Source organism: Hyperolius riggenbachi, chromosome 1 (assembly GCF_040937935.1).
Source record: "Hyperolius riggenbachi isolate aHypRig1 chromosome 1, aHypRig1.pri, whole genome shotgun sequence".
NCBI classification, from domain to species: domain Eukaryota; kingdom Metazoa; phylum Chordata; class Amphibia; order Anura; family Hyperoliidae; genus Hyperolius; species Hyperolius riggenbachi.
The window spans coordinates 365001009-365028435 of record NC_090646.1 but is presented as its reverse complement, the minus strand read 5'-3'; the positions used below and the strand labels follow the sequence as shown (position 1 = coordinate 365028435).

General features: G+C 41.6%; 1 protein-coding gene across 1 annotated transcript in view; it reads right to left on the bottom strand.

The window, feature by feature from the left end:
* Nucleotides 1-27427, bottom strand: part of CPLX1 (complexin 1) — a 258874-nt gene that overhangs the window by 50676 nt on the left and 180771 nt on the right. The window contains exon 3 of the mRNA XM_068234256.1: nucleotides 20950-21125. Within this exon, the coding sequence (XP_068090357.1) occupies nucleotides 20950-21125 (176 nt within the window). The remainder of the gene's footprint in view (nucleotides 1-20949; nucleotides 21126-27427) is intronic.

Sequence of the window (27427 nt, the reverse complement as noted above, 5' to 3'; positions counted from 1 at the left end):
CATACAGACAGGTGGTCAGTGGTGACCAGAGATAAAATTTCAACTAAGGTCTTGTTTTTTAGATACGTGGAAGTGAAAACCTGCAGAAGCTTTCTGTTTTAAGAAGGCAACACTGTACTTTGCAGTGATTTTTCTTCTTGTATTATTACTTTCACAAGCTCTACACATACATATCACATATGTTCCATAGCTTTAACTGATGAAAGGCAAAATTCCCTTTAACAGCCATAAGCAAGTGGGAAATATATACTTACATACTTACTTAAGAAGAGGGAAGTCCCTGGATCCTATTGAGGCCTCCCACTGTGTCCTCCGGTCTTGTGGACCCTGAAAAGATTACCGACAAGGGCTTGTCAGTTATCAGATCACGTCCATGCTCCTCTTTAAGCATGAGTGCGGCTGTACTGTGTCTGTGTGAGTACAGCCGCACCTGTTCAGAAAGCCGGAGCCACTTGTGCACAAGCGGCTCCGCGCTACTGTGCAGGTGCAGTTATGCAAGTACTGCTGCAGCACAGCAGCGCTCATGCCAGAAGATGAGCTTGGCCTGATGTGCTGGAGGATCGGCAAGCGGCAACAGGGGACCAGAGGATACCGTGGGAAGCCTAATTAAGATCCAGAGTCTTCCCTCTCCTTAGGTAAGTACCATATATACTCGTGTATAAGCCGAGATTTTGGGACTAAAAAAGTGGTCCCAAAGTGAGGGTCTCGGTTTATACACGAGTCAATACACTTTGCTCTGCCCGCTTCCGCCCGAGTGCTCCCTCCTCCATCTACAGCTGGACTTTTCAATTTGAGCGAGCAGTGTCTTTTTTTTACATGTGCAGCGATTTTCTTTACCACCAATGCCCCCCCCCCCCCAATGCATCCACTGTGTCCCTCTTTCCCCCTTAGGGATATGCAGAGTGTGCGCAGCGGAGCTTTGACTTACTGCTCTACTGTATGCCCAGCATATGCAATCTTGTGGAGCGGATCATTTACTCACTGCCAGGGTTCACCTTTTGCCCACCTGCCAGCGCCGTATGTGTCCCCCGGCATTTGCAGTATTGCGGAGCAGTTTGTTTAGTCACTGGCTACGGGCGCCACTAGAGGGCGTCATAGAAATGAAACGGAGGGACAAGTGGAACATGATTCCTGCCGGTGGTACCCAGTGACTAAACAAGCCGCTCCGTAAGAATGCAAATGCCGTGGGACACATATGGTGCTGGCTGGCAGAAGGTGAATTCTGGTAACGGTACCCAGTGAGTAAACGATCCGCTCTGCAAGATTGCATATGCCGGGGACACCGCTACATATACAGCGCTGGTGGGCAGGCACATGCGGGGAGACATTCACAGCTACAACTCCCGCAGACCACCCGACACAGTTTTCACTCACTGCACATCATTTCGGCGGGGGATACACATTAACTACAGCTACACATTTGCATAGTTTACTTTTGCTGTGGTATTGGCTACATAGGGGAGGGGGAGACACTGTAACTACAGCTACATATATCTCTCTGTCAGTGGTCAACATACACCTACAAATCTGGCAGATACAATTAAAATGATTAGCATCAATGGGAGGGAGGGAGGAAGGAGAGTGAGTCACATTGGGAACATGTCCTGTGCCCCATGCTAGTCCACATCCCATTAGAAGAAATTTGTGAAAATTCTGATCAGAAAGTCCAGGTCATCGTCACAGAGCCCAAGGAGGTCCTCAGTAGGTGATGCATTTTATACCCTCAGCTTATTCTCGGGTCAATCATTTTTTCTAGCTTTCTAAGGCAAAAGTTGGGGGGTCGGCTCATACTCGGGTCGACTTATACTCAAGTATATACGATATGTGTTTCTGAACCTGAGCTTTAGCTCGACTTCTCTTTAAAGGCTATAAGTGAGTTTTAAACCAGCAATTCTGGGTTCATGGTTGGGTTACATGGGTAGAAGGGAACATTTGCATGGTTCTACTCTCCTGAAGTGTCCTAAAATAAGACAATATGGTGTGTTTTTTGGACATGTATTACATGCTATTCATTTTTGTTTTAAGAAGGACATTTTACATGTACTATTTTACTGTAATTAGAGTTTTTCCACTACAGATAGATATTGCCTTTGCCTACTAAATTGATTAGCTGAAGCATCAGATTAATGTAGTCTTGAGGGCCATCATTAAGCAGAAATGGCACGGTAAGGTAATTGCCAAAAGAGTTAATAAGATTCCAGATGGTAGTTTTCTACTACTTCATGGAAAATGTAAGTTACCATGCGAGTGGCTGATATTTGTCTGTCTTGCTTTCTTATGATCAGGTATTTACAATGAAGTCAAAGAAAACTGTGTGTATTCTATGCCTAAAAATAATACTAATGGGAACTATCTGATCTCTTACAGCATTTTTCATCAATAATGTTTATGACATACAGAAAGAAAGTATATAAGAGTTCGTGTAATCCCTGTTAGTGAAATATCATGAATATATTTATAACTGTATTATTATTTAAACACTTGACAATGCAATCCTTGGCACAGCTGAGATGGAGCAATTGAACGCACTGTAATTGAAGCTACAGCTTGGCATTACACGTTCTGTGATAGCGATCTACGTCTGTGGTTTTTCTGGTGACATCTGCTTATTTTGCATACACTAGGAATTAAATGTTCAAAACTAATCTTTTCTAGAGAGCAGCTTAGTGATAGGTATTAAAATGAAACTTTTGTTCTGTCTGACAAGGTTCTTAAATCATTGCTCTGTTGCCTAGTCACTCTTCTGTGTATTGGACAGAATAAGTGTTAATCAATCCCTTAGGAGAAGTGGGAAAGATAAACAAATAGGCAAAATCAATACGCCACTCTGAGCTCACCATTAGTTTCTTGTGGATCGTTTATATTTTCCTTTCCCTCAATTTTAAGGGATGCTCTCTCAAAAAAGCAGTGAGAATATAGAACATAAATTCACATTCAATAGGAATATATACTTCTAGCTTAATTATTAAAGTGAACCTCTGGACTAAAAATCTACTCAGCAGAACTGAAAAGGATTGGTGTTTCTTTAACAGTTTCACAGCAACAGAACTTTGTTTTTCTTACCAAAGCATAATTTTTAGCTGCATTTTTAGCTAAGCACCACCCATCAAAGAAAAAAAGCCCGGGCTCTTTTTCCCTGATGCTGTGCAGAGCATGATGGGATTTCCTATGTTGTTGATCACGTTGCCTAGCAACTGGGAGAGATGCTCAGGACACAGGACAGTTGGAACTGTGTCTCATACTCCCTGTCACCTCCTTTTAACCAAAAAGATGGCTGCCATCATGAAATCAAACCTTTGCCTGTTCTTTTAAGACAGGGTGGGTAAGAGATTATATTACCTATCTATTTTAATTAACATAACTAATGTAACTTAATGACATTATGTTTGTTTAGCCTGGAGTTCCTCTTTAAACAGTAAATTGTACATGCTCAAAACTGAAATGTTCTTTAAAGACAGGCCCATATGCATTTAACTTTTTCTCCTAAGTTTTCTCCTCTGTGATATTTTCACACCTTGAAAATAAATTGCATTTTGAAACACCAGCAAGTGAGAAAATACTCAAAATAATTTTGATAGTACCGTATTTTTCGGAATATAAGACGCACTTTTTCTTCCCCAAAACTAGGGGGAAAAAGTGGGTGCGTCTTATATTCTAAAGGTACGGTATTTGGGCCCCAAAACATACTTACCGGTTCCTGCAGCCGCGATCCTGTCCTCCTCCGTCTGACTGCCGCCATCCAAGGGTCATCCGAGGGTCCCAGCTGTGGTCATCTGAGGGTCCCAGCCATCCCATCCAGAATCCCGGCTCTTCAGTGTCCCAGTCGCCAGATCGTCTTCACTGCAGACAGCAGCCATGCGGTAATCACGCGCTGCTGCCTCGCCGACATCCTCCATGGTAACGGCGTCCTCTTCCTAGTTACGGTGCCCCCTTCTGTGTGACGAGCGGCGCATGTGCGCCGGGTCACGCATGACTTCAGGCGCACGTGCGCCGGGGTCACGCATGACGTCAGACGCACATGCGCTGCTCGTCACACAGAAGGGGGCACCGTAACTAGGAAGAGGACGCCGTTACCATGGAGGATGTCGGCGAGGCAGCAGCGCGTGATTACCGCATGGCTGCTGTCTGCAGTGAAGACGATCTGGCGACTGGGACACTGAAGAGCCGGGATTCTGGATGGGATGGCTGGGACCCTCAGATGACCACAGTTGGGACCCTCAGATGACCCTTGGAAGTCGGCAGTCAGGCGGAGGAGGACAGGATCGCGGCAGCAGGATCAGGTGAGATGCTGCAGGGGCAAAGTGTAGTGTAGTTTGTGTTGGGTGCAGGATTTAGTTAGTGTAGTGTAGTGTAGTTTGGGTTGGCTGCAGGGGTTAGTTAGTGAAGTGTAGTGTAGTAGTGTAGTGTAGTTTGGGTTTCTACAGGGGTTACTTAGTGAAGTGTAGTGTAGTTTGGGTTGGCTGCAGGGGTTAGTTAGTGAAGTGTAGTGTAGTAGCGTAGTGTAGTTTGGGTTTCTACAGGGGTTACTTAGTGAAGTGTAGTGTAGTTTGGGTTGGCTGCAGGGGTTAGTTCGTGTAGTGTAGTGTAGTGTAGTTGGTGGGGGCAGCAGGGGTAAGTGAAGTGTAGTGTAGCAGGATTTAGTGTAGATGAGCAGTTCAGCTTAGATAGAGACAGTTTTGGGGGGTTTAACCACTTGCCGACCCCACGCTTATACCGTGCGTCGGCAAAGTGGCAGCTGCAGGACCAGCGACGCAGTATTGCGTCGCCAGCTGCAGCCTAATTAATCAGGAAGCAGCCGCTCGTACGAGCGGCTGCTTCCTGTCAATTCACGGCGGGGGGCTCCGTGAATAGCCTGCGGGCCGCCGATGGCGGCTCGCAGGCTAAATGTAAACACAAGCGGAAATAATCCGCTTTGTTTACATTTGTACGGCGCTGCTGCGCAGCAGCGCCGCAAGGCAGATCGGCGATCCCCGGCCAATCAGCGGCCGGGGATCGCCGCCATGTGACAGGGGACGTCCTGTCACTGGCTGCACAGGACGGATAGCGTCCTGTGCAGCCCAGATCTCCCGGGGGTGGCAGGTAGGAGAGGGAGGGGGAGGATTTCGCCGCGGAGGGGGGCTTTGAGGTGCCCCCCCCGCAAAATGCCAGCCAAGAGGAGTGATCAGACCCCCCCTGCACATCATCCCCCTAGTGGGGAAAAAAGGGGGGCGATCTGATCGCTCTGAGTGCCCTTTGATCTGTGCTGGGGGCTGCAGAGCCCACCCAGCACAGATCACCTAAAACAGTGCTGGTCCTTAAGGGGGGGTAAAGGGGGGGTCCTCAAGTGGTTAAAGGTCCATAAGACACCCCTGACACATAGACGCACCTAGGTTTAGTTTTTTTTTTTTCCTGATTTTTGCCTTCTAAATCTAGGTGCGTCTTATATGCCGGAGCGTCTTATATTCCGCAAAATACGGTACTTTTTTATCTACTTTTTGGTATTTTTTCAAATGCAAAGTATGGAAATGTTATTTTTTAAAAAAAATAGGTTTGAAGAATTATCTCCTAGGAGAAAAAGTTAATTGCATATGGGCCTTTGGCCCTTATTCAATTCACTGGGGTGGATCCAATGCACTTTTTTTTCTTATTTTTCTCCTAGGTAATATTTTCACATCTCATCAATACAATTATTTTTAAGCCAGCAGCAAGCGAGACAATACTCAAAATAATTATAATAGCACTTTGACACATACTGTTTGGTACTTTTTCAACTGAAAAATGCTGAAAATTATTTCATAGGAGAAAACTTTGGAGAAAAGGGCACTTTTTCTCCAACATTTTCTCCTAGGAAATAGTTTTTTTTCATCTTCTGTTTAAGATAACCTTTCATCACTCTAAAATTATAAAAGTACCAAAAAGTAGGTGAAAAAGTACGTATTTTCTTGCTTGCTGGTGATAACGATAAATACAATAAAAAGACATTTTTTGATATGGTGTGAAAATATCATCCAGGAGGAAGCTGGGAGAAAACCTGAAATTGAAATACCCTTTAGGTCCTAGTCTCAGTGGCCCTTATTTAATTCCCCTTTTTCCTCCCAAATTGCATCTAGGTGAAATTTTCATACCTTATCAATAAAATGACTTTTACCAGCAAACAATAAAATACTCAGAATAAATTTGACATTTTATTCACATACTTTTTTTTGTATTTTTTCAATTGTAGAGTGCTGAAAAGTTACTTTAAACAGAAATCTCCTATTACAAAATGTAAGGAAATAAGTGAATTAAATAAGGGCCAGTGCTGGTAACATTTGTTATGTTCTTGCAATCTTATATTTTTCTCTTCTATGTTTCTGTTTTACTACTATCGTGCTTGCTACAGTTTTGTGCCATCCTTCCCTCTTCTGCAGCCCACTGCTAAAATGATCAGGAGCCCTGCCTGTGGGCATTTGAACTTCTGGCAATGGGGCACCTAGTCATTCTAGCAGTGTGTTGTGATGGGGCCAGATGAAGCGCTGTGGCTGCAAGCCACATGCTATATACCGTATTTTTCGGAATATAAGACGCACTTTTTCTTCCCCAAAACTGGGGGGGGGGGGGGAAAGTGGGTGCGTCTTATATTCCAAAGGTACGGTATTTTCGCCCCATAACATACTTACCGGATCCTGCCGCCGCGATCCTAGCCTCCTTCGTCTGTCCGCCGTCATCCAATGTCGCAGCAGCCGCCATCAGAGGGTCCAGCAATCCCATCCAGTATCCCCGACTGATCCCCGCTCTTTAAGTGTCCAAGTCGCCGGCTCCTCTTCACTGCAGTCATGCTTGTATGCAAGCTTGCGGTGATTACGCGCTGCCGGGGCCGCCTTCCTCCATAGTTACGGCGTCCTCTTCTTAGATACAGTGCCCCCTTCTGTGTGACGAGCGGCGCATGTGCGCCGGGGTCACGCATGACGTCAGGCGCACGTGCGCCGCTCGTCACGCAGAACGGGGCACTGTATCTAAGAGGACGCTGTAACTATGGAGGAAGGCGGCCCTGGCAAGCGCGTAATCACCGCGTGATCACCCCGAGGCTGCATACAAGCATGACTGCAGCGAAGAGGATCCGGCAACCTGGACACTTAAAGAGCGGGGATACTGGATGGGATTGCTGGACCCTCTGATGACACCTAATGGGACCCTCAGATGACGGCTGCTGCGACTCTCGGGTGATGACAGGCAGATGGAGGAGGGGAGGATCGCGGCGACAGGATCAGGTGAGATGCAGCAGGGGTGTAGTGTAGTGTTGTTTGGGTTGGCTGCAGGTGTTAGTGAGGGAAGTGTAGTATACTGTAGTGTAGTGTAGTGTAGTGTAGTGTAGTTGTAGTAGGGGTTAGTGAAGTAATGTGTAGTTGATGGGGGCAGCAGGGGTGAAGTGTAGTGTAGCAGGTGTTAGTATAGATGGGCAGTGTAGCTTAGATAAAGACAGTTTTTGGGGGAGTTAGAGGTCCATAAGAAGCCCCTGCACCATAGACGCACCTAGGTTTAGTTTATTTTTTTTTTCCTGATTTTTGCCCTCTAAATCTAGGTGCGTCTTATATGCCGGAGCGTCTTATATTCCGAAAAATACGGTACATAGAATAAACAGCAACAGAAGAATCGAAAAGCTGAATATCAAAGAAGAAGATAGAAGTTTACATATGAAACATATAAATGAATATAAAAGTACAGAAAGGAAGATTAGATGTAAAGAAGAAATAGAAAAGAGAATAGAAGAAAGAAGTATACAAGAACGAAGGATGAAGATGAACATGTACTCATTTTAGCAAATTAACCTCAGTGTGAGTGCAATGACTGTTTATTACATGCACATAGTTTTTTAATCTTTGAATTTTAATACTCAAACTAATTTTCTTTTTAATACTTTTTGTTGATTGACTTTAAACAAATCTGCTATTGTATATTTTTAATAAAGACTTGCTCACTCAAAAACCTGGCATCCTTTGTGCAGCCCTCTGATTGTTGTTAATGCCAGGAAAGCTGTATTGTGGCCAGATGGCCCAAAGTATACAGAGGCAGAACGAATGACTATGTTCATCGGTGCTTCATATTAAAAACAAATTCTGTGTTTGCTTATTTCTGTTGGTGATCCACTCACCTGGGTTCTTTGGGAGCTTTCAAGTGGAACTATCATATATAATTGTATTAATATTGTATATGATTATACAATATACTGTATTCATATTGATTGCTGTATTGTTTATTATATAATATTCTGTATTTGTAGTTTTGCCTTTTTTGAGGGCAAGCTTAGATGAGCAACTAAACCCTGAGCCTAGTGATTAGAATGTGATGATACAGCCAACTGAAACCCTCGACCACATATGCAAACAAATGTGGGCATCCACAGTGGAGTATGTAGTTAGTGGATTCTGAGCATTGATAAACTGGTTAAGAACTAGTAATGAATGTGGACTGCAGCTGCTATATTTGGTACTGCAAGTAACAGTTTACACAACAGATATAACTTCCACACATATTGGATATAAATAGATCCCATAAGAAGGTGGATAATGAAACATCTGATGCATTGACCGTTAAAGCGGACCCAAATCAAACATTTTTTTAATTCAAAATATTTAGTTGCACCCTTGTGACACATACAAAGATAAATAAACACTCCTTCAAGCTTATGAGCATTTCAGAGCATACTTTTCACCCTTCTCTTTTCATAACTAGGGTTATACAGGTGGCAGAGATTAGCAATTCCTCCATTGGCGGACACCTCCTACTCCACCAGTCTGCCGGATTCTGTCCCGGCAATATGAAAAGAAAGGGAGGGGTTCCTCCAATAAATGTAAAATATTTTATATTTGTCATCATGCAGCTGAAAAAAGGCTGCTATTTATTATTATAATTTAGAAAATACATTTTATTTCTGAAATCTTGTATTTTTAATTTGGGTCCACTTTAACACACTGTTATGTCCTGCATAAGTAACAATAGCTTTATTCACAAAACCGATGGTATTTGTTACAAATGTATTCATATTAATTTTGTCACTGTAATTACGAATTCTGTATTTTGTACCAACTCTGTATTTTGTAGAATGGTGTATACCATTGTCTGTATTATTATGTTTGTTTTTTTACTTTGCACATAATATGTTGGTGCTCTATAAATCAATAACAATAATAATAATGCATGCACTAATTTTTCAGCAAAAAAAATTGTAATCTTTAATACAGATCCTAGATTACATTAATGGATAACCTAACTCATGTAGATTAGCAAACATTTAAAAGCACAGTATGTTAAAATGGGTGCAATATGTATGCAATAGTAGAATACTGATACATTTACCAATATTCCACCATCTCCTATTACCATTAGTGGAATATTGGTTACTTTAACAATATTTTCCTATCACTTACCCTAACCAAATTCATTGCCTAACATTAACCCTCCACCTACACATAACAATAACCTTTCCCCCATAGCTGTCACTGCTATCCTCTCTCTCCCCGCCAATAATTCTGGTGGCAGCTACTGTCACTAAACAGAGTTTGGCTACATAGTGGCTGCCAAATAACCTGTGGCTCCCACCACTAAAAAATACCCCTACCACTGCTAATTTTGGAAGTCAGAGTTTAGCTGTCCTATAGCAGAACTACAGTGCCCAGGCAACTGATATTGCTTAAGGGGAAGGTCCGGGCTCCAAAAAAAACAAAACAAAATCCACTTACCTGGGGCTTCCTCCAGCCCCTGGCAGCCGTCCTGTGCCCTCGCCGCAGCTCCGGTGGCTCCCAGTCTTCTCCGCTGCAGAAGCAGACCTCGCCAGGTCGGGTTCCGGGTCGGCTTCTTCTGTGCTCCACCGCATGGGTCATGTGGTCCGACTGACGTCATCAGGATTGTGCTGCGCAGGCGCAGTAGTTCTGCAACTGCGCAGTGCAATCCTGATGACGTCAGCCGGACCACGTGACCCGCGCCATGGAACGCAGAAGAAGCCGACCCGGAACCCGAACTGGCGAGGTCTGCTTCTGCAGCGGAGAAGACCGGGAGGAACCGGAGCTGCGGCGAGGGCACAGGACAGCTGCCAGGGGCTGGAGGAAGCCCCAGGTAAGTGGATTTTCTTTTTTTTGAGCCTGGTTGTATCCTTTAAAAGGAAATAACTATAACGGCCTCCATATACCTCTCCCTTTAGGTTTTAAGGGGCCCATACACTGGTCGATTTCAGCCTTCCATCAATTGATTGATTTGATCAAATCGATCGAACAATTGAAAATCGCCAATAGATTGATTTGTGGCCAATTTCATTCAATTTGATCTATCTGACAGGATGGAAGATCTAGGTCGATCTGCTGCTGGCAGCAGATCAATGGCCCATAGAGTTGCATTGGATCTAATGGTGCAATAATGCCTTAATATCGATTTTCAATAGATTTCCAATAGATTTTATGCTGAAATCTGTTGGAAATCTGTTCCTAGTGTGTGGCACACATCAGATAGATACCTGTCAGATTTGACCTGGCAGGCATCTGACAGAAATCTATTTGATGGTCGAATCTGCTGCAAATCTATTAGAGTATGGCCACATTTAGCATGTGAAGTGAAAATGAACAGAAAGGCGAAATGTCTAACAATAGCTTCTCAACTTGTTTTGTCTACTTCTACCTTACCCCTGCTTCAAGCAACCTATTGTACTTATAGACTATACATTGTAGTGAGATGAGGTTTAAAGCGGATTCGAGATGAAAAACTAACTATAACAAGTAACTTGTCTATATATCTTATCTAAAGTTTAGATACACAGCAAATCTAGCTGCAAACAGCTTCAACAGAATATGATTATTTCTTCCTGTGATACAATGAGAGCAGCCATGTTTTGTTTGTCACTTTACACACAGGCTAGCTGATAGCATCCCCAGTCCTCAACTTGTGACAAATTCAGCCATTTCTCCTCCTCCCTCCTCTCTTCCTCCCCTCCTCCCTCTGAAATCTCTGGCTAGTAACCTCCTCCTGCCCAGACTGAGCTCCCATAAGCCCTAGCTACAGTGCCAAGGCACTATGAAAAGCTGTGGGTGAGGCTTGTTTAGTTTATAGGAAATTAGAGTATTAAAACAAAACAAAAAAGTATTTGGCTTAAGGAATGCCCTATAAACTATATGTAAGGAACACAATAAAAAGTTTATCTCGGATCCACTTTAATTACCTAGAGGTCCCTTGCAAAGTGATTCACAGATTGTTTGAACATTACATAGTGTTTAGATCAGTGTTTGGGTTCAGTTATACATTCAGAAGAACATGACAACAGATTTGTGAAACATTTCAATCTGGTCTAAAACACGATATGTAAATGATCATGCAGTATTATCAGCTCGGAGTGTTCTAATCTCTCATGACAGCAGTTTTGTACCTATCAACGTTATAAATAAATATCAAAATTTCCATAAGGCAGCATGCAGTCTAAGAACTATAACACAGATAAGCTTTGCTCACATGGCAACCTGTACATATCTCCTAATAGCAGTACATTAGATTCCCATAGAATGAGTGGGCATTTCTTCTAGTGATGAAGAAATGATAAGACAGGCAGAAAAATAGGAGACCAGCTGACATAGTCATTTCACAGGTAGATAGGCCTAAAGTCCCTGCTAGACAATCTGCATAATGACCAAACATCATTCAAGGAAAATTATGTAAAGTAGTCAGATGGAAAAGAAATGTTAAAAGACTAGCTGACTGGAGAAGAAAATGAATCACTGTAATGAGGGGGATAACCTAGAAAACACGCTGCAGCGCAATAACTTTACACACATCTGAATATCTGGAAATGGTAAAGGGACTCAGCATACAACAGATAGATTCATTTTATGGAATAAACATCACACAGCCAATAAGCACATTATGAGATAGAGTCATTTACAAGTAGCAAAACACAAGCAGCTGAATTCACTAATGATATGATGACAAAGAAACGCTGGCAAACTAAAGAAACAATTAGCTGAAGAGGTACAGTATACAGTAGTGTGCAAAAATGCAGCAGACAGTAATATATTTTAAACTGAATATGGGCTAATGCAATGACTGGGAATCCTACTATCCTTACATTTATTCGGCAATAAAACTAGAGTGAATGGGCTTTTAGTGATGTATCATGTCGCCTGTTCACAGGATTTCATAGAAGCTCACAGAGGATGGGGCCCCGGCAATAAGGAAAAAGTGAAAGAACCTGAGTGCTGATGGACAGTGATGAACAAAGATGCCAATATTTTTTTGCATTCATTTTTGCAAAATTAATGAAATATTAGACTTTCAAGTGAAAATGCCATTGAAAATCACTCTATAATACTTTTGTGATTTTCTGCAGTTTTTCACGTTTTTCAGCTGTTTTGTCACATTGTTTTGCCGTGTTTATTTAACCTCTTGACGACCAGCTAACGCCGATTGGCGTAAACTGGTCGTCTGCGGGTTACCATGGAAACGGCCGCTCGATCGAGCGGCCTTTCCATGTCAGTTCACGGAGGGTGTCTCCGTGAACAGCCGGAGAGCCGCCGATAGCGGCTCGCCAGCAAATTGTAAACAGGCGGGGAAGAAATCCTCACTGTTTACATGATACGGCGCTGCTGCGCAGCAGCGCCGTAAGTCAGATCGGCGATCCCCGGGCCTCTGATTGGCCGGGGATCGCCGGCATATGATAGGCTGAAGCCTATCCCACAATGCGCAGGACGGATATCCGTCCTGCGTAGCCCAGGAAGGAAGAGGGAGGTGAGGGGAGGGAGGGAGCGCACAAAACGCTGCGGAGGGGGGCTTTTAGGAGCCCCCCCCCCAGCTACCCACTAATGGCCGGTGGTGATCAGACCCCCCCAGCAGGACATCCCCCTAGGGGAAAAAAGGGGGGTAGTCTGATCGCCCTGCTGCACTGCTGATCGGTGCTGCGGGCTGTAGAGCCCACGCAGCACCGATCAGTGAAAATTCCCCTGGTCGGCAAGTGGTTAAAAAGCCTAATTCACTGTCGCATTTGCAGAAAACAATATTATTATTTTGTCAATATTATATTGACAAAAATATTCACAAGCAACACTACTGGTGGATGCAGCCAGCAGCACAAGCAGTTAACTTACCCATGTTGTCACTTCTGGTTCCTGCACTCCATTCTGGTCACCATCTTCTTGACACTTCCACCTTCATAGCAGAAGTTCTGCAGCAACCAGAGGGGATGACATGGGTATGTGAACCCCTGCCTTTTGCTGCAGCAGTCAGGTTCATTTCTGCCTCAGGCAAAACTTCATTTTGCTCTTGCCTGCTCATCCTTACTGGAAATGTCACAGTTTCCTTTCACCACTGAATATTTACAATAAAACATTCTATGAGATATAAACTAGGCCTTTTACTAACTGTAGATACAGCACTGGCAGAACAGAGCTGTATAGTATATTGTGACTGCTGAAAAAAATTGTTTAGAATGGAAATAATAGGCAAGCAGGATGTGTACCGTTCTTATGAAGATGCTTTATAATTACATTATTAATCAACTGGGGAGTTAATCAGCACCAGCACCGTTATAAGGTCACAAACCTTTTTAGTTCAAATTTCATGTTTTTTTTTATTTTAGCAATCTTTACTGCATCTGTATCTCAATCATCTTGGTATTTAAACATGTGTTTGCAACTATTGCAGGTTTACAAATTTGAAAACTGAGAAAGTATTTTCTATTTTTCTCCATTTATTTTCTTTTTTCTATATTTCTATTTCTGTAAATGATTATTATTACCACTGTTAAAGAAATCACTGCCCTACATTTCTGGCTTCACTTTAGATATCTAAACTATAGCTTAGACATTTTATGCAGTATAACTAATGTTATTGCCATATATGGCATATTTTTCATGCAGCTTCTTCCAATCAATTTGGGAATCTCAAGTGAGTGGGATATAGAGGCTGACATATTTATTTATTTTTAACCATTGCAAATTGACCGTCTGTCCTTATGATTGCATCTCACACTGTTAGCCATAGACCCTGAACAAGCATGCAGATGAGGTGTTTCTGACTGAAGTCTGACTGGATTAGCCACATGCTTGTTTCAGGTGTGTGATTGAGACACTACTGCAGCCAAAGAGATCAGCAGAATGCCAGGCAACTGGTTTCGTTAAAAAGGAAATGAGTATGGCAGCCTCCTTATGCCTGTCTCCTCAGGTTCACTTTAAGGCTATTCCATGAGAACGGTTATGGGCAGTGTGGTAACAGCCTTGTAAGCACCTCAGCCAGTCACCCGCATGCCATGTTCTATATATTTTAATGTGGTTGTGTAAAGTGTCTGTAATGATCTGCTCAGCTGCCTGTGCAGGCAGGCAGCTTTTTGACCATTGTTTAGGTTTGCATGCTGCAGAACTCTGGAAAGAAGAGCTTCTGTCAGTTTTGCAGCTTGTGCTTGCTGAGGAATTTGCATACGTTGTCATGCAAATTGCCTGGCCACATTCATTGGAGGCGTGTACTATAAGTACTATGTGTTTCCCACAATGCTTGGCTGGTCATCAGGATTCCTTCCTGTGAAACACTCCTGGAGGAGTGTCAGCCTTACTCTTTGTTTGAAGGTCAGCTTAGAGTAATTTCTGAAACTGCGCTAGGCAGGTTTCTCTAGTGCAGTTAGGATTGCTTATCTGTTTTGTATGATCTGTTGCGATTGTCCTGTCCCAGCGGTGGTCGACAGGAAATCGTTCTGATCTCTGTTCTTGGAGTATAGCTGGTGCAGCGGTTGCTACCAGCTATCTCTTCTGATCTGTCTCACTTGGATCGCACTAGCATCTTGCGCTAGCGCTGTGGATCCTTCTGTTCTGTCTCCTTGGATCGCGCTAGCCACTTTCCGCTAGTGCTGTAGATCCTTCTGTTCTGCCTCCCTGGATCGCACTAGTATCCTGCACTAGTGCTGTGGATCCTTCTGTTCTGCTACTCTGTCTGCCTGGATCGCACTCGCCTAGCGCTAGTGCTGTGGATCCTTCTGTTCTGCTACTCTGTACCTGGATCGCACTAGCATCCTGCGCTAGTACTGTGGATCCTTCTGTTCTGTCTTCCTGGATCGCGCTAGCCACTTTCGCTAGTGCTGTGGATCCTATCTCTCGCTTGTCCCTGTTTTCATGTGTCTGTCTTGTCTGCTACGAACACTTGCTGGAGGCTCGGTGAGGTAACCGTTAAGCAAGCGCTCGCGTCCTCTGTTACATGTTTGTCTGTCGATGGTTAGTTAGGCGTGCTTGTCTCTATTGTGCTTATCACGTGGAGACCGCGCATGAATGCATGCACTGTTGCAAATGAGTGCGGTGTTCGCGTTCAGTTAGCGTTTGTTATTTTCCATATCTCCTCATTGTATGATTTGCTGTGCCTTTGCTATCCTCGTATTCTGTTCTGATCTGCCTTGTGTCACTTTTGGCAATCGCCTTTCTTGCGGTTGCGTTTCTGTTTCGTATCTGCTGTTGTGTGTGCACTGTCGCGGGGTGGCGACTAGATTGGCGCACACACATACAACCTGTCCCTTTGCTCGTTCTCATTCGCAATCGCTTCCCTTGCGATTGCGTTCTGCGCTTCGTACAATTCCTGTCTGGCATTTGTGGATGTACAGAGGATTGGTTCATCTGCACTCCTCAGCGCCATCTGCCGACAGGAATTTCCCTCTACGGGTGCTTAGCACCTTTTGCTGGGTTCCTGCAATTATACGCTTGTGGAGGATTTCCGCCGTATCAGCGCACGCGTTGTGCGCTGGTCACGGAGGAAGTTCCACAATCATTACAGTGTCTTTCAGGCATTTTTTATCTGCCCACACTATCTTGCTTTCATAATGCTGTATCTGTCTAGTTTTGAGAAAACATTTCAAATAACCTCACTTTCTACAGCTGCTGCTTTACTCACAGGCTCAAAGCCACTATGGCTCTGAAGAGGCTTTCTTAAATGCAGTTTTTGGGCAGCGGGGGACAATAACGCACTGGTTTTACTGGGCGCCACTTTTTGTACTCCTTACTAACCCCTATTGTTTTGGGTCTCATGGTGTCTTTTAAGTGTCATTCTTTTGAGTGCCTGCTTTCCGTGGTGAAGGGTGGTGGTGAAGGGTCTACCTGACCTGCTGCATTCCATTACCAATTCTATTACCAATTAATTTTACTTTTTTATAAGTATACTGTAGCTGCCTGGACACTTTTCCAATGTACTTTTTTATGACTTGAAACTAGGGCTAATTTTTGGAGTAGGGCTTATATTTCAAGCCTCTTCAAATTTCCTTAAAATTCATGCTAGAGCTTAACAAGAGAAACAAGGTAGCATTCTTATATCTGTGGCAGGTTCTTGTTGTAATTCATACAAAGATACAGCACAGTCTGCTCTTCAGTGTGTATGCTTTTCTTATGTTGGAGTCTAGGCAGATACTGGTAGGTTAATTGGTTTAGCTACAAACAGGCTTTGTGTACCAGCATGCCTGTGGCAGGAATATGAGTCTGTGAGCTCCTTCATGTGTAAAGATTAATGTAAAAAGTCCAGTGTTCTGTGTAATGTACCTGTGTGTAACTAAGTTAAATTCAAATGAATTTGAACTATAAAGTGTAACTTTGATTCAGGATTGAACTTCATCCCAATCAGTTGCCAATATCCCCCCCCATGTGAAATCTTGACCTTTTTCTCAAATCCATCATCCATGACGTTTCTGTGACTGATATTGGGGTGAAACCCTTCCAACTGCCAAGCAAGCAATATCTCCCTCCGTGTTTATATATAGACCAGAGGAGGGAATAGTGGTATTTATGTTTTTTTTCATGTCTGCCAGTAGATGACCAGCAGGCTTATGGGGATTAAACAACATGAACAAACGGATTGCCAGCGTCAATCATCTCTTGATCTATATTCTATTTTGTAACTTTCCACTTTGCACTGTATTGATTTTTTTTCCCTAGTAAAGTTATTCTATAAAGCAAACTAACATAATGAGATAAAAAAATTATATATTTAGTCACTCTCCAGAATAAGACTTTCTTAAGAATCCCACAGTGGTTCCTTGTGTATAATAGCTGAAAACTTTTTTTTTTTTTTGGTATACAAAAACTGTTTCTTTGTTTTTTTGGTTTTTTTTAACAGCAACATAACGATAATTTTCAATTTAGAACTCCCAACTTGAACTATTGTTTTTTTTTTAAATCTATTCCATGCATTCAGAAGTGTTTTTCTGCTTTGAAAGAGTTGTATGGCTGTAATTAGTTATCAGTGAGAATTACGCTACAGTCCAAATGCAGAGAAAGCCCTGGATTCATAACCCTTGTCATCTTCTGGTCGGCTAAACCATCTATATTCAGTGATATACCATATTTTTCATATTTCTAATTTGTCTTTTATTATTATTATTATTATTATATGTTTATCTTTCCTGTTTAATTGCCCCTTTTTCCTTTTTTTTTTTTTTGGAATGTTGATTTATTTTAGCTTTATTTTCATTGCTTGTAATGTTTGTTTGTTTTTTTTAGTTTGTGTTTATCAATTGACTTATCAAAACACTTTCTTATTCTCTTTTTCTTTTGTTTTTTTTTTCTACATTCTACTGCTTCTTCCCATTTCTTAGTTCTTTTTCCTCTCATCTTCCTCTTTTTTATTTTCTCTACTACTTTTACGGTCTTATTTTTGCACCATTTCACCTTTTCCCTTCCCCCTTCCTTTATTTTCTCCCCTCTTTCATCCCTTCATTTTCCTTGCCTTATTGCCCTTTTCCTATCCCTTACCCCCTTCCTTGTTCCCTTATTCCATACCACATCCATACCTCCCACTCCCCCTTTCTCCACATCCCCCAGCCTCCCGCATCCCCCCCCCCTTTACCCACAGACACTTTTCCTGGGATCTTTCCATGTCCCGCTCCCTCAACTCAATCTCATTTCCTCAACTTCTTTCTTGTTTTATTTCTCATTAAGATGTGACTATTTTTCTAACTGCAGTACATGTGAGGCACTAAGGCAGACTCCGCCATAAGTCCACATGTCCTTTGATGAAGTTAGCTCTCAAGTTAGCCACAAAAAGCATTCAAACAAATTCCGTTGAACTCCATTAAAATTACTTTAAATCATCAGTTATTTTCATATCAGTAATCTATATCTTGTATTATAGTTGCATACTTATTTACATTTTCCACTTGTTTTATCTTGGCTTCATTGTACAGCCATTTTTATTTATAAGGTTTTTTTTAACATTGGTTTTATATTCAATAGAATGTTTTTAATCCACGTATATATACAGGGCAATATACTACAGCTGACTGTAAAATTCCAAATTCTGCTTCCTAATGTTCTAATTTGTCTTGTTGTGCGGATTTGCATACTTATTAGTTATTATTATTATTATTATTTATTAGATTTATATAGCGCCAACATATTACGCAGCACTGTACAATAAATAGGATTACAGACAATGATAACAGGTATGACAGAACAATACAGGTAACAGACCATAGATACAACAATACAGGTAATAGCAATAAGATACACAACACAATGCAGATAGTAGTTCAATGCCATATCATAAACTGTAGTGGTAGTGGTAAAAATTACCAGTTCCAAATTCTGGGTAAAGTGCACACAGTCAAGTATGATACACAAGGCGAGAGGGCTAGTTAATATTAGGTTACTCCCAGTCTATAACTAGAATATTAGTAGTGTGCCATATGATGCATAAATAAAGCATACTGATAAGCATAGCAAATGCTAAGTAATTTAACAAAATAAGACTGAAAGTATCTAAAATAATATACAGTGATGGGAGGTATGCATTTCTCCTCATCTCAGGGACAGTTGTGAACCATAACTTCAGTATTACCCAGTATCACCCACTCATTCACGTTGATAACACCTTTCTTCATTTGGCATTGAGCTGTTCATTACTATAGCCTTCAATGTTTCAAAATAAAACCTTAAATAGTGTTGTCTAAGGAGGAATCATCTGGAATATGACAAGACCTTCATTCTTCTTACCATGATTAATATACCCATCCATAATATTCCTGGAGGCCCCTGCTAAATCATCAGCGTCATTCATACATGTATTCGTGATTAAATTCAGAGTGGATGAAGCCTCTGGAGTAACCATTGAGACAAAGGTATTCATAGATCTTACTATCGCCTTTATTATAGTCACATCATTTTTAATAGACATCATTTATATCTTCTAGTCATTAAAAGAATCTTAATTGTACCAGTGCCATCTGTTCACTGTAATTTAAAACTAGCTGAACTTTGTGACATGCAATGAGAAGACGTGACCATACACAGAAGTATGTGTTTGCAATATCATCAAACACGGGAGATAATGTCCAGTCAGTAAAATATAGCAATATGCCATCTACTGAGTAACAGAAACAGAAGCAGAGATTTCTCTGCTTATTTGATGCAGGATGTGCACTTTATTGGCCCAATTTGTGCCACAAACCCTCCACTACGTCATCTCCACTGTCCCTTGGTGAATGACGTTTATACCAAATTTGGTTCTAATGATCACACAGCATCTGGAATCACAATCCAAATTCCAAAACAAATGCTCATGCTAAGAGCTGGAAAATGCAGAATGGACACTACAACAGACAAGTACATGTGTGCGCTGAAAAGGGCATCTGCAAATTTGGGCGCTGGGTGAAGCCGGACATTGGTAAAATTACCAGTTATTTTAATATCACTTTACCTAATCTTCTTCTCACACTAACCTTCCCTCTACCTATTCCTAGCACTAACCAGCCCCCAACACAATCTTCACCACTTAAGTGTCCCTCTGCTAATATCTGCACCACCCTCTGCCATTATTTGTTGCTGGCAAATTTCATGTATAGCCTGCTCCTCCGGCACCCAAATTATACAGCCACAATTAACATTGCAGCCTATACAGCACCTAAATTACCAGGAGCTTGGAGGTGCCAAAATAGGCGCTTTGGACAAGTGCAAGTTTAGGAGGCATTCACCCTGCTTGAGATGCTGCTTGCAATAGCTTTCTACCTTTTGATAATTTTGACCCTAAACAATCTCCCCTGATGCCTGCTGCATGTATGATACAGAAATATCAGAGGAGCAGAAAATGCCTGGCACGATGGTTTTAATCATAGCCAAAAGTGAACATCAAAATGCAAAATGTAGTATCAAAATGTAACAGCAAAAATCATGCTTCATTGCAAATTGGCAAATAGTGTGTAGGCAGTGAGATATTTGTGGCGATACCTGGGTGTAGGAGAGGCAACAGGTGTGAGCGCCAATGGGTGCCAATGGGCACCGTGCACCCATTGGCGCCCACACCTGCTGCCTCTCCTACACCCAGTTATCGCCACGAATATCTCACTGCCTACACACTATTTGACAATTTGCAATGAAGCACGATTTTTGCTGTTACATTTTGATACTACATTTTGCATTTTGATGTTCACTTTTGGCTATGATTAAAACCATAGTGCCAGACATTTTCTGCTTCTCTGATATTTCTGTATAGACTTTATCTACGGTCTTGAGCACATGGTTGTTTGGGTGTACACAGCCAGCCCATTGCAACTTACCTGAGTGCCTGCCAGCTCTCCTACAAGAATTGTATGTATGATACCCAGTGGTCCAATATATTTCTTGGGTGTTTCCCTAGGGGCAATTAATGGTTTCTCAATGGGAAAACAGCCGGGGAGATAAGTGCTGAGTTACGCCTGCACCCATGAATCTTATTGCAGCCAGCAGCCATAATGGCTACTATTAGCTGTAAGCTGAACTTCAGGCTTGTGGCTCTATCCTTGCAAGGCAGTGGCATGGAGTTCCATGTTTCAAATGTATTCCTCATCTGTTTCCACAGGCGGTATCAGTCTTGCCTCTTTTTAAAGTGCGGCCAACATTGATCCAGGCCTCAAATTTAAAGACACTGACTACATCTGGCATATAAGTCAAGGACATCCAACAGTGCTATGTGGAGTGACCTGGGACCCAGTAGCTGTTTCCACAAAATAATTTGAAGCTGACATACCTTATCTCGGATTCCTTGCCTCATAGTTTCTCTCTCAGCCTCCATCTTTGCATATTTTGCTTTCCTCTCCTCTTCTTGTTGTCGAAGAGCTTCCTGTTGTTCCTCCATTTTCTTTTGGGCATCTGGATCTTTCTCTTCATCCCCCCCAAGCATTTTGCCCATGTCTTTTGTAGCACCTATAAAGTAAATGAGGAAGGTTAGTATTATGTGCATACAGAGTTGTCTATCTGGCTGTGGAGATAGGGGGATAGGCTGGGGATGGAAAGGAATAAGTAGTAAAGGGAATGTTGTCATCCTCTTTTCTCATTTACATAGGAATTAAAAATCAAATTATTTAAAACTTTAATTAGTATTTATGAGGTTGCTAATTTTGAGTGCCATCATTTCCTGAACATACATTAGTTCACATCCTCACATCTAGAGCATCCTTCTACATTTGAATGTACCTCCTTTGAATCTTACAAGCCTGATTGCAAAAATACAATAAATAACTACTTTAAAGCATTGTTACACATCACATCAGATACCAAAAGCATTATTGCCCATTTATAAAAGACCAATGTCCTTTTATATTGGAAGAACACTGCTGTGATGTGCAGGGATGTTCCTACTCCAGATGCCATCTTCAAACTGGTTGGGTTGTGTCACTTGAAGCAGGGAACATCATATGATCTTGCTGACTAATTAGACAGATAGAGAATAAATTATGTGTCCCCACTGAAAGAATAAGCAGGAATTGACAGCACAGGTTGACCAAGAGTCAGATCCCTTGCATCCTTAGGCAAGCTCCTCTGCAGCCCCCAAAACTTAGCCCCTTTTTAAATTGCAAGCTTGAGGAGAGATGAGCTGCATTGCTAGTGATTTGCCTCCTGCAAGTTTGTAAAAAAGATTATTATTATTATTATTTATTGAGTTTTAAAGTGCCAACATATTACTCAGCACTGAACAATAGATACATTGGAATACAGAAAACAAGGTACAGGATGAAATATCATGCAATGGCGTTTAAGTCTTAGTGACCACTTAGTTCAAGTACAAGTAAATCTGCAGGAAGGTTAACCAATGAAGGGGATGCATGATCAAGTTGGATCATGCTAGAATCCTCCCCTCTTACAATCGAAAGGCAATTTTAACTTTGAGAAAGAAATTGGGCTGAGCGCTGTGCACCAATACTGGGTGCCATCATAGAAGCAATGCTATGCCGGGCGCCCCGCATATCGCTAATTCGGGGCTCTGACTGCTGCCACACCCTGAATTACATATCCTTCTGCGTTGTGACAACTGGGAGGGGGAATAGTATTTAACGCCACCTAAGAGTTTAGCTGCAGCATGGAGAGCTGTCATTTGGCACTCCCTGCGCGGAACTGCCCGGCGCTGAAATGCCATGTACTCATGGTTCTGGGTCGGTCAGATCCTCAGCAGTGCACAATGAATAGGCCCGGCGACATGCTTCATTGATCGCACTCATATGGCCAGGAGCGCTCAGCGCATACACACTACGAGTTGCCTGGTTTTCTATTTCAAGGGGTCAATAAGAGTAAAAGAGCGAGTGCACACCAATGCCTTACAATAATACCATTCACTTTGTTATAGCGGTGCAACATCCAGATGAAAACAGTTCATATTCATAACTTCAAAATATAGAGTAAAGCGTAATCCAGGAGCAACTCGCCATGTGTAACTTCAATAAAACTTCAAACTTTAATGAGCTTCTTCCAGTAAAACATCAATGGCAAAAGACATTCAAACAGCAATACTTATCAACCAAGGAGTAGTAAAGGTGGTGTGGAGGATGGTCATGGAAGTTACACATGGCGAGTTGCTCCTGGATTACTCTTTACTCTATATTTTGAAGTTATTTTCTATTTCAAGGTGTAGGTGCATAGGGGCTGGCAATCCACTTTATTTTTTAAATATTTTACACTAGATATAATCAATTAGTTTATATATAGACAAAAAGAAAGCTCAGCAACTGAGTGGCTACACACATCAAGGAAAACATTTGATCCTGGAATGGAACTATAAGGTTTTGGCCTCAACTGAGATGTTGTGTTGGGACCTTGCATGGCCAGTTCATAGTCAAAAATCCTCCTGAATTTTTAATTATGTGGAGAAGAGTGGGACAATGTTGCTTCACAGCAATATGTTCTGATCTCTTTCTGGAAGCATGTGACTGCAATTGTTGCTGTTAGAGGTGTATCAACCAAGTACTAAGTTTAGGGGGTAGTTACTGTTTTGCATTTTTTTTTGTATGGCATTCACTTGTTTGTATTTTGTATTCAACTGATAAGAAACAAATAAGTGTTATGATTTAGCAAAAATGTACAAAATCAAGAAGGGGCAAACAATTTCTGTATCCCTGTCTCTACGTTACCTCATACTGAAAATACTTTAAATGTTGGTGTATATTGTTCTGGATGATTGATCAAACTAAAGAAATACAATACAAGTTTATGCTAGGATAGTACAAACCACCTTCATGAAACATGCATTTCCCACATAATTGCTCCTCTTTGCATTCCTGGGGAATCTACCAATTAGGACTATAACAACAAGTATTCTGATATTTTCCTATTTTTTGTTAATTGATAAGCCACCCACATTAGATGTTTGTTTTGCTAATTAAACCCATAAATAATAGGATTACGCTTATTTCCACTTTACATTTTTTGGCGTCACCCAAACTAAGTGCAGGCTGCCACCACCCACCAAGCACTCAATGCGTACAGAGACCTTCAAAAGTTCAGCAATCATGTCACATTGAGGCTTTGAAATAGACATTGGTTATCTTCTGGAGGCTTCAGTGACTGCATCCCACTGTCACTTCTGGGAAGGGATTGAAGTGCACATGAGTTTCCCTCCAAGGTTTTCACATTCACTGACCTTCTACCCAGTGTACTGAGTGGTGGGAGGGGGATTCCACTGATGTGGTAAGGGGAAGTAAGGGGAAGAAACAAAGCAGTGTGAGAGAAATAAATAGGTTTCTAAAATGCAGCCTAGGGTTTGTGGGAGGGGGAGGATTTGGTACAGTGGCAGCCAGAGCAAAGGTCACTGTGACTGCTTCTGTTTCATGGTTGCCTTGCGAAATGATGCCGGATATGCTGCACAGAGTGAGTAATTACTGGGAAAAAGAGGAAACCAGACACAGTGCTGGATCAGGTAAACACTACACTGCTCCTCTGCACTTACTTTGCAAAAGAGGGAGGGGGAGCATCCTCCATAACCCCAGCAACGCCCCCCCCCCCCCCATCGTTATGCTACTGACATGGGCTTTAAGAGCAAGTTTAAAAAAAATGAGCTAGTAATGTAATTGCTGTTAACAAATGGACTATATTTACAAATTGTCTTACTCCAAACTTGCCATTTGAATAAATGCAATCTAAGCTATAACAGACTTTTCTAAATGAAAAACTGTTTTAGTGGAGAAAAGAACAGAGCACACGCTACCTTAACTACATCATTTCTGTGAGTTTATTTACAAATAATAATGGCAATATTCAGTGACTCCCTAGAAATATTCATGTAGAAAAAGCCTTCACTAAGCTTTTTTTTTCACTTTCTTTAAGGCTTCTAACTGCATCTTATACCGAGGCATATTCATTACTGTTCTAAAAATCATGCTGTCCTTTGCAAATCTGTTGTTGCTTATGCATCTACATGTGCTAAGTCTACAATTTTATATTCATGTGATTTGCCTTGCCATTCACAGTTTTACAGCATTTGTAATTATGCTAAATTTTAACAAAAAAGTGAAACTCAAAGAGACAGCTGTATATTATACAGACAGTCTTCTTGATTTACTGAAATATGAAGTGAAACAAAAGCGGATTTACCTCATACACTAAAACAATTCATATCAGGACCAAGACCCTGACAGGCAGAGTGGGAGGAGACCAGCCTAGTAAAAGCCAACAAATTTATTAGAATCTTTTAAAAAATGAAAAGACACTCACACAACTACAAATGTACTGTATACAAAAGTAAATGTAAAGATGGTACCCTAATGCGTTGTTAGGACTATTGCAGAGTCATGTTGCTGAATGTCAAGCAGAATGTAGAAACATATATCAAGTTGTCTCCATGCACCACAAAGTCACGCAAATACATCACCCTCCCCTGAGGGATTGCACACACTCATGAATTTAAATGATGCTGCTCTGGAGATTTAAGGCGTTTTTTTCCTCTGTCTCCCATTCCTCACTTTCATCTGGCAATCAGACAGAGAAGGAGTGGGACTGGTGCAGAAGCTACTATTTGGAGTTTAGCTTACTCTGAATTACTGTTCATTACCCAGACAATAGATATAAAGCAGTGTCCCTTAAATGAAGTTAGCAAATGCACTTCTGCTATTGACAAGTAATTACAGTATATAATTGCTGCTGCTGCCAGACATATTTGCCATTATTATTTATGAGCTGCAGCAGAAGGATCAAATAACGTACACATTCAATATGGCATGTTGTTGATGCAAGACCCAAAGGGTCAGGAAATGAAACTGTTACAGCTATAGCCCCTTATCACCTGGTTGGTATAGCTCAGGGTGCAGAGCCCCATGCCTTCTGGGTAGCAAATTATACCTATACCAGCCTACGTGTGTAATAAGGGGATAAATAACTTTTATAACCTTTTACATGATAGGTAAGAGCTACTCTTTTTCTTTCTAAAGACAAAGTGAGCTATAGTTCAGAAATCTGTGGCTATGGGGATCTTGAGTATCAGGTAAGAAAGACTTTTCTGCTTCTCTGTGATAACAAAACCTATTGATTGTGTGGGAGCAGACCCAGTTTCCAGGCATGGCTCAGAAGATTATGCCTTAAAGTCTAATATTAAAAAGCTGTAATAAACCTTTTGCCTGAAGAAACACTATAAGTAACAGCTTGTTAACATTGATCATTCCACATTCTTTATGTGCACACACTCAACTTCATAGCAAGATAACTAAGGTTGTTTATGTATGCCACATCACAGTTATCATGCCTATCTCTGATAAGCTTTAGATGTGCTCAACTCAAGTGTGCAAATTGTCATGACTTACAAATGTGCAGCTCAAAGCCCAAGGAGCTGGCAGCAATCAATTTAATTTTCTTTCTTTATCCAATTCACTGCACCCAATTATTACTATAATTATGGCAAAAAATGTTAAAACACGTCACCTAAAAGGTGTCAGAAAATGGTGAGATAGAAGTAAGAGTGGGTATGACCCGGTTGAGCACAAATCACAAAAAGTAATTAATTACTATATCAAAAAATACTTTATTAATCCACATATATATAGCATTAATAAAAAGACATCATAAAAATTGTGCCCACCCTGCACCCCCAACAACCTCCCTCTCCTGGACCCCAAACGCCCTGCAAAAACCGCCTCTGTTGAGTCTAAACCTCCAATAATTGCAAAAGATAGGCCCTCTGGGGCCACTATAGAGTGATATTCCAACAATCCAGTGACTAATTCACTGATTCAAGATAAAAATCCCAATGCACATAAGCTATGGGAGCAAAGAGACACAGATGGATCCATTTTTGTTAGCAGGACACCAGCACATAACTGGAGTGAAGTGTTCAACGGCAATCTTCAAACTGAACTCAGCGAATCGTATACTGTTTGTATCAATGCAGTGTAACAGCACAGCCCCAGCAGATATAATGATCAGGCATCTATAGATTTCTGCCTGTATGACATAAAGCAGGGTTAGCCATCAGCAAGAAGCATAGTAAAAGTGCAGTTCCATGTAAAGCAATGATAGCCATCAGCAGAAAGCATAATAGGGATGCAATTCCATGATAGGGCTGGGGCACACCGAGCGGCTCACTGAGCGTTTCTGCAGCCGCTTGCGGCTGCGGATACGCTTGGTCAATGTATCTTAATGGGGTGGTTCACACCAGAGCGGGAGGCGTTTTGCTGAAACGCATACTCCCAGAGTGAGGCATTTTTTGGATTGCGGATGCGTTTCTGCCTCCAATGTAAAGAATAGGAAAAACGCAAACCGCTCTGAAAAACGCTAGATCAGAGCGGTTTTGCAGGCGTTTTTGTTACAGAAGCTGTTCAGTAACAGCTTTACTGTAACAATATATATAATGTACTACACCAAAAACGCTTTACAAAACCGCAAAATGCTAGCTGAAACGCTACAGAAAAATAAGAAAAAGCGTTTCAAAATCTGCTAGCATTTTGCGGATCTGCTAGCGGGTTTTGGTGTGCACCAGGCCTTAGTGTCCAGCAGACACAGAAGCAGTCCAGCCTCTATAGTGAGAGATACTTGCCAGTCAGCAAAGTTCATATTGGATAATAATAGTTATTTTCTCTTTCTACTTTTTATGTGAGGTGAAACCTTTATGTACAAACTATTTTTGAACATTTTACAATTGGTTTAACATATTTTTCTTTAACATATATATCAGTGTATAATTTGCATATAATTTGTATCAAATGTATGATTATTACCATACTTTATTAAGTGCCAAGATATGAACAGTG